Source organism: Dermacentor variabilis, chromosome 2 (assembly GCF_050947875.1).
Source record: "Dermacentor variabilis isolate Ectoservices chromosome 2, ASM5094787v1, whole genome shotgun sequence".
NCBI classification, from domain to species: Eukaryota; Metazoa; Arthropoda; class Arachnida; order Ixodida; family Ixodidae; genus Dermacentor; species Dermacentor variabilis.
In genome coordinates, this window is record NC_134569.1 from 61,353,084 (window position 1) to 61,360,933 (window position 7,850).

Consider the following 7,850-nt stretch of genomic DNA (forward strand, 5'->3'; position numbering starts at 1 on the left):
CTCGTGAAATGTGACTATCCCCGAAAGGATCGCCAGAGAACACTGCCCCTGCGAAGTCTTTTTCAGGATAAGAATTTATTATAAAAGGTTGCAGTAAAGTGACAGGTATTTGATACACAGAATGAGCAAGGACTGTATCGGGACCTACAGCCGTGTCCATTTCACCACACCAGCCTTCACACTGGAAACGTCGGTAAAATTCTGCAACGTTGCAGTTCTGTCATACCGTGCCATCTAGGTGTTGTTTCTGCTCTCACGTGCATGACGAAAGACAAGAGTGACAGATAAGGTGAGGAAACGATGCTGCGCTTGCTTATAGACGTTCTGTTTGCGCTGCTGCGTCAGACTCTGCAGCCGTAATTCGGTCGATTTATGCCAGAGAAAACTGGAGGCAGCGCCTAATTCTTTCTCCCCATTATGCACCGCTGTGCGTACATCTCTCTGGCATCCGCACTCGTCGGGCTGACGAGACGCGCGCACGCGGCGGGGGCAACCGCGAAGAGCTTCGTCATACTTCGTCGTCACACTTCGTCCTCGCTGTCGGCTTGGCATGGCAGGCGCGGCGGCGACAAGCGCGCGCCGCAACAACCGCGTGTCGGGGACTCAAAAATAGAGCAGCTCGCAGCCGCTAGCTGCGGTTTGTCTCTCCGAGCTTGTCGCGCCGTGCTTGGCGATGCGGCGGCTTGACGGCCGTTTCATTTCTCTGTCACGCTGGCGCGGTGTCATTTGCACAACGCGCTTCAGTGTGGTGACGGAAGCTGTAGAGGCCTCGTTGAGCCAGGTACGGCGCTGGCGACGCGGCGGCTGCTTGATCCCAGGTGGCACATGTCGTCGGCATGCGACGCAGTTTGTTTCACGTGCTCTGCGGAAAGCGACGGTGACAACGCCTCACACGCCTGGCGGATTCGGAACCCTTGGTCAAGCGTATACGTATAGAAGTCGCCGCTTTGAACGTATACAGTGCAAAAAAATACTGCTTGTCAGGTTATCGTGCCTGTTTCTCAGCGCCGCAAAGCGCCCGCCTTCCCTCTCGAGCTCCCGAAGCCGTCCGTCAGATGTACGCTTGATACGATCTCGACCGGGTCAGGTGGGTCATCACCGCAAGAATCGGAAGAATGCGACGAAGGCGGGCATCGGGATGATGAAAAAAAAAATGAAAGAAAGAAAGAATGTATTCACTTCATTGGTACATGGTTGTGACTCTATCCGAGTCTCGAGCGGTTATGCCTAACGGGGCCAGGACGGCCTTATAATAGATAACCTCTCGCATACAGCCGTTACAATTGGCGGAGAGGTCCCCACCGAAAGGGCCATTCACTCCTCGTGGTCAGTAGTCGATGTCTTTTTGGGGAACTTGTGGAAGTGTCAGTACCTTTGTCAGGTTTTGCAAGGACCTCCTTCCCTTCGTGTCCTCTCCTTTGGGTCCTCCACTTTGTGTCTGCTCATGGCGTGGCAGGGGCCAAAGGGGTGACGCAAATTTCTCCGGGACGAGGGCAATTACTTCGACACGGGAAAGCGTGCTGGTAAGTTTCCGACACTTGAGAGGTCGAATTCCAGGCCGATCATAACGACCTGTGCGCTGGCCTTAGTTGCCCTTTGGATGCAAAGAGAGCCGTCGCGGCATGAGGCGCCGCAGCCGTGAAGGTCTCGTCGGCCTTTCTGCACGTGGCAGTGCCGTTCGATGCTTTTGTAGCCTTGCTGCAGAACGTATGAGTGCGAGCCCTCGGTCGGGAGCGGTGGTCGAATCGTTACTCGCTCACCGGCCCCTGGATCCGCTCGTTCCCGGGGTTTCCTACGCGGTATTGGCGGCATGGCGCCCTCTTGATGGTCGCCTTTATGACCCACGTCTCGTAACATACGTCCGCACGCTATCTTTATGTGGCAGGCCATGGTGTTGACGCTTAACTTCAGACTACGCAGTTTCAGGGTCCTCTCGTCATGACAGACGCTTGGCCGCAGTCGGTGACTATACGCGCCCCACAATTCCTTTCCTAAGCGTGAAGTTCGAGCGTTGTATTGCCGGCTCTCCTCACGAGTCGGAACAAAGCGATTGCCACTCCCGTGCGTCGTAAAGCTCCACTCATGCGAAGCACGCGGAACTGGATTTGTCTAAAATATGACCGCGGCGCTGTCCTAATTTCGGCCATCTGTGGGGTTCTTCATTTCCGCGCAATAGATCGTGCGCGACCGCTTCGATATCGCGCCGTCATTCGAAATGTGATAGCTGTGGCGGACAAGCCCACGGATTTGGGCTGAACGACAATCTAGGATGGGAGGTGACCACTGACGCCAGATTAAAAACCACCTACCTCTTACGCTACCGTTGTGTGCGGCGCCCACCAACTCCATTGCGAATACCTTAATGGATGCACGTGCGGCCTAATTTTGAGACCTTTCGCAAAACCTTCAAATGGGCATCCTTGCGCACGCATATTTCCTCGGCCGCCTTTGTGAAGAAACGAAAGTTTTCTCTTGTCTTGACACTTCTTTCAGTTACTACCTCAGCCCAAACTTTACTATTATGAAACGGAAGTTTGGCGCACCGGTGGGTGTTTACAGTACAAGGCATGTGCATGCCTGTTTCCAAGGCTCACTTGCTTACCCACACTGCCAAGACGGCGTGCTTTTCCGTGGTAGGCGTCACTGCATGTGGCGCGCTAAGCCACTATACACCGGACGGGCCTCACTATACAGTTTTTCGTATTCAGAGAGGCTGAAGCTGGGTAAGTGCTTCTAAAATGGTTTATGACTATCCGCTATGCATGTAAAATCCTGAAGTCATATCCTCTTAAAAGGTAAGCCGCGGCGTTTCCGAAATGTATGCGGTGAAAAGGACACCAATTTGGCTCGTTGAGCAAATTCATGCATGCACTAATTGTTGTTAAGCAACTTGACAGCTTGTGTGCCCGCGCTAGTGTTTCACGGCGAGTGCAAAAAAAAAAATGCATTCAGACGGCTGCGTTTTGCATATGTGCAGCTCTAGCGGCGGCGGCGGTGCCCGTGAGCGACGGTACCGAAGAGAGAAAAGATGCGGAGGAGCCCGAAAACCTGGAAGACCCTGTAAGGCCGCAAGAACCCGACAGCGGGTGCGTCGAGGTCGATATGGCGGCCGCCGACGACGAAGACCTGGAGGATGGCGAGATCGTGGACTGAGGGTGGAACAAGTTTAATGTGACACAATAAAAGACACAGTGAGAGAAAAAAAAAGGTGTGGGGCGGAGCAGCCGAATTTTGGGCCTGCGCGCGCTCGTTGGTCTGCTTTAGCTCAGGAGGGCGCCAGGCAGGCGCTGCTGCGGTCATGGAAGCCGCGCGTGCCGTCTGGGCCCCGGGGCTGGCGAAGCACGGGCCCCAGCCCGTCGGGGCGCTTCTTGACCCACAGGCCGGCAGCGCTCACGTCACCCTGGCTGTGTGACTTGTGTCGGGGGCCCAGCAGCGGCGACGGCGACGAGGGGCACGGGGAGTTGCACGCCGCGCCGCCCGGGCCGGGCACTCGCACGCTGCGGTTGCCGGTGGACCTGCCGCCGTTCTGCCCACCGCGGTGCCCGTCGCTGTCCGCAGCAGCAGCAGCAGCGGGGGTGGGGAGCAGGCCCACCACCGTCGGCGGAGAGAGCGGCAGCACGCGCAGCAGCGGACTGGCCTGCCGCACCGCCAGGCTGGCCGCCTCGTGGTGCTCGAACTCGACGACGGCGGCCGAGCAGCCGCTGGCCTCCGGATGGCGCTGGAGGAAGCGCTTGGCACAGGGCGGCACGGGTCCGCCGGGACGCAGCAGGCGCAGCAGCGAGATGGGCCCGCACCGCGAGAAGATCTCGGCCACGGCCTCGACAGTGACGCGGTCCACGAGGGGAAAAGCGACCACGGTGCGCGAGGGTGCCGTCTCGTCGTGTTCGGGCAGCGGCTCGCGGCGGCGCACCTTGGTGCCCTCTGCGTTCACCTCGAGCCGCGTGGACGACGAGCGCAGCGCCTCGCGCACCAGCTCCCAGTTCTTGGTCAGGCTCTTGACCTTGCGGAACGAGGCCATCAGCTTGAGGCTCACGTAGCCCTCGCGGTTGCGCCGCACGTGCTTCAGGAGGAACGAGTCGCGCAGGATGTTCTCGTCCGAGAAGTAGTACTCGACCTGGGCCACGATGCGCTGCGCCAGCTCGTCCTCTTCTTCGGACGAGCCGTTCAGCGACTCGAGGCCGGAGTCCTTGTCGTGGTTGTCCTCCTCCTCCTCCTCCCAGCGCTTCTCGTCCGCCGTGCCCATAGCTGACTGGCTGGCTGCGCGATGACCGGTGGCTGGATCCCGAACGCTGGTCTCTGCGGCCCCGCTCGTCCTCGTCGCCTCCCGCCACGCTACTGCGGCTGCCAATGAATGCTGGACCTGCTGCTGCGCTCGCTGGCGCTGCCGATGGTGCCTGCTGCCGCCCGTCGTCGTCGTCGTCTTTCGCTGCCGAAGCCCGTGGCTCGAGCCAGCTGCCGCGAGCGCACTCAATGGGCCCACCGAGCGCGTGATTCACGAGCACGGCCGATTGGCTGCAACGTCCACTGTTGAGCGCCGGCTGCGTTGTTTTGTGTGGCGAGGAAGAAGACGCGCTTCACGTGGGAGCCATTGTTGCAGGATGAGCATAAGTCGATCCAGAGTGTTCCCGCATCAGCAAAAAATTCACGTATATGTACCGTTGCGCAATCGTTGAATTCTCTAAAAAAGTGCACATTGATATAACATGCCTTTTTTTTTTCTTAATTGTTATTCATATGCGTAATGGTTGTCATTCTCTCCCTTCATATCCTTTCTGTGTACCCTAGCACTGAACAGCTGTCATAGAACAAGCCGAACATTGCGTTTTTCTTTCTTTTTTTTGTGCTAAAAACTTTGCTTACGAGCAATCGGGGTGCGTCCGCTTATCAAGCACACAGTTCTCGAAGTTACCTCACTTTTTGTGCGTTTTCTAAAGAAACGCAGCTACGAGTAAGCGTAAATCTCCAATTAACCCTGTCTTGATTGCATCAGCTGACTTCAACCTATACCTGCAAATCTGATATCATCGCTCCGCCTAATTCTCTGCCGCTAACATCCATCATGTTGCTTCGATAGACCAATGTTTATCTGATCGACACATTACGTGACTTGCCCAACTTCTTTATCATATCTCAGCTACAATAAATCAGCTGCACCATACCTGCAAACTCTCCAATATAGTTCTTCGTAATGTTTGCGTATTTGGGATTGTTTTACGATTTTACGGATGTTGCGCGTCAAATTTTACGAACAATAAACTCCGTTCTCGGAAATGCTTCGCTCGAGGGTCTTCGTACCTTCCGTTGGAAGTCTTTTGATGGTGAAATGAGCGAGGGCTACTCGCTGTTGAAGCGTATTTATTAAAGCACATTCTCGCTTAGTGCAAATTTATGTAAATGAGTTCCTGAAGCAGGCGAAATCGGCAGCGGCAAAGTCGCAAAACAGAGTCGCCTGCTGTTCCAATCTTGCTACAGCTTCGGTGTTGCATCTGAAGTAAACTATCGCTAATAAAGTGCGTGTGTAACCCTCAAGATGCCTGTGTTCAAGGCAAACTTAAATTGCGTAACTCCAGTCCTATTGTCCCCCAGAACCTGTCCTGTGGGGCTAATACAATTCAGATCGAATCGGAAGTCATCATACCACCCGTAAGTCTGGTTACCTGGCGGCGAATAGCATTGTAAGGCCAGAGCAATATGAGCTGTACATCTTGTCCCGACGTTGGTTCGCTCTACCATGACAGCACTCGTATATATGTCTAGCGCGGGCGTACGCAATGCTCTTATTTGACTTGGATTCACTGTGCGGCGCCCTTGGAACCTTACCGGTGCTACTGTATCTGATGCTTCCCATTAGCTTAATTAGGACACGTCACCAGGGCGGAGAATCTGTCAAAGCGTCCGTCTCATGACTAAAAGGACGAAATGCGTGTTCAGTAGGTCGAACCCTGTTCCATCACTCATATTTAAAACAGCGCAAAAAAAAAAAAAAAACACTGATAAGGGAGGACACAGAACGAGCCTCCCTTGTCCGTGTTTTCATGGCGCTGTTTTAATATGAATGATCCGCACCAACTAGCTCGCACCCAAACCCTTCCGAGTCCTGTTCCATCCAGGGCGGGAATATCCTCATGCACGCACCGACAGTAGAGCGTACGAAGCTAGAAAGGAGACCCGTATGGCCCCGGTCTGGTACCATGTAGAATTTCAGCTGTCCAGCCTTTTTGAGAAACGCGTGTGGGTTTCCTACGTATCCTCGTGCTGTCGGATGGATGATCGATGGTATTCCCGTTCATGAAACCTGCAATTTCTAGGTTTTTGCGAGATGTTCGTTCTTCCTCCGCCTTCTACGCTGTCTACCATCCGCCGACTCGTGGTTCCTGCTTTGTCGTGAGGACGAAAAGTTGCTGCTGCGTTGGTTTCACTTACACGTTGTCCTGGTGACATGGGATGCCATGGAAGATAGTCAGAAGTGCTTGCTGTCGAGGCCGTTTGGGCTCTTCAACAAGCGCTATCTTGGCAGGAGTGCTTGTTATCACAGAATGTCTTAGATGATGATGATGATGAGTTACCATCTACGATGTTCAGAACACATTGTTGCCTACTGGGAAGCCATCGCAGATGTACTTATGGTAAAACCCCACTGTGATGGTTGAGTGCGGCTCTCTTTACGTGCTTTACATATGATTTACATATAAGGAGATCACAAAGTACTTTTATCTAGACCGCAGAATATACGTAGCACACCTCACAATAAGCTCGCCAGGCCTCAAGCCCTCGCGTTCAGAATGCTTCAAACAAACACGTACCCCACGCAGAACAGACTACATCACTGCATGCCTGACCTATACAAAACATCATATTGCGAAAATTGCCATAGCACACTAGACGTACACCACTTGCTCTGGCCGTGTGGTCGCACCCACGCAAACAAGGATCAAGATTCCGCCAGGCTACAAGAAGCATTACGCAGCACGGACCTGGCGGAGCAGCTCTGGGCCGTCCAACGAGCCCACGATGCGGCCAGGGAGTTACAACTCCCGGTCCCAACGTGGGAGCAGCCCGTTCTATGGGACCTTGCGCCCCGTAGCTCGCAGGACCTTTCATTAAAGTTATTCCATCCATCCATCTTTACGTGCTGGTGCAATACCAGAAGGACCTCTCAAAACGTTCGCTCGACGCCCACGTCGTAAGGTGCACTGCAGAACAAAAAGGAGGTGAAAGAAAATGGTACAGGCAACTGTTTTTAATGTGTAGCTTGAGAGTATGCATCTCTACGAAAGTTTGCCTGCAAGCAATCGTGCCCTGCACCGAGTACCAGGGGCGTAGCCGTGGGGAGGGGGGGCACACGGCAACGTACCACCTCCTCCTCCGAAAAAAAAATATATCCCTGGCTGCGCCACTTCCCCGTAGCGTTAGTGATCCAGATACTGAAAACTGTCGCCTTTCATTGTTCTCCATATACTTCAACTGTTCCTTCATAACATTAAGATTGCTTCCTGCCATCCCGTGCTTCAAATTTTAAATACCCGATGTGTCCTCGTACTGCTTCATTTGTCATACTACCATGGGCATCCAAAGCTATAGCTTACAGCAGCAGCTTCCTGCTTAATTTTGAGGAATCGCTGTGTAAGTGCAGGCACAATACAACCTTGCCGTGACGTCACACGTACACGCTGACCGACGACGTATACAGTCGGAGATCGTGACAAGCGAGATGCAGTGCTTTTTATCTTGCTGCTTTCGCAGCGCCTTGCTTTACGATGGAAACTGCACACGCTCGTTTGATGTTTCGCAGCAACAAGAGCGTAAGCCTTGCGTCATCTACACTGTAAAGCGATGTATCCTGGAACTTC

The 7,850-nt window shown here is 53.9% G+C and overlaps 2 protein-coding genes across 2 annotated transcripts in view; one reads left to right on the plus strand and one right to left on the minus strand.

The window, feature by feature from the left end:
* Phax (phosphorylated adaptor for RNA export) overlaps window positions 1-4,108 on the plus strand; it is a 29,298-nt gene extending 25,190 nt beyond the window's left edge. The window contains exon 6 of the mRNA XM_075680729.1: window positions 2,978-4,108. Coding sequence (XP_075536844.1) covers window positions 2,978-3,153 — 176 coding nt within the window. The 3' untranslated portion in view covers window positions 3,154-4,108. The remainder of the gene's footprint in view (window positions 1-2,977) is intronic.
* On the minus strand, window positions 3,142-5,131 carry Achl (La ribonucleoprotein translational regulator Achilles). Its single transcript, XM_075680734.1, has one exon. It carries the CDS (start codon window positions 4,241-4,243, stop codon window positions 3,266-3,268), a length of 978 nt encoding a protein of 325 aa, XP_075536849.1. The 5' UTR covers window positions 4,244-5,131; the 3' UTR covers window positions 3,142-3,265.
* Between the last annotated feature and the right edge of the window lie 2,719 nt (window positions 5,132-7,850).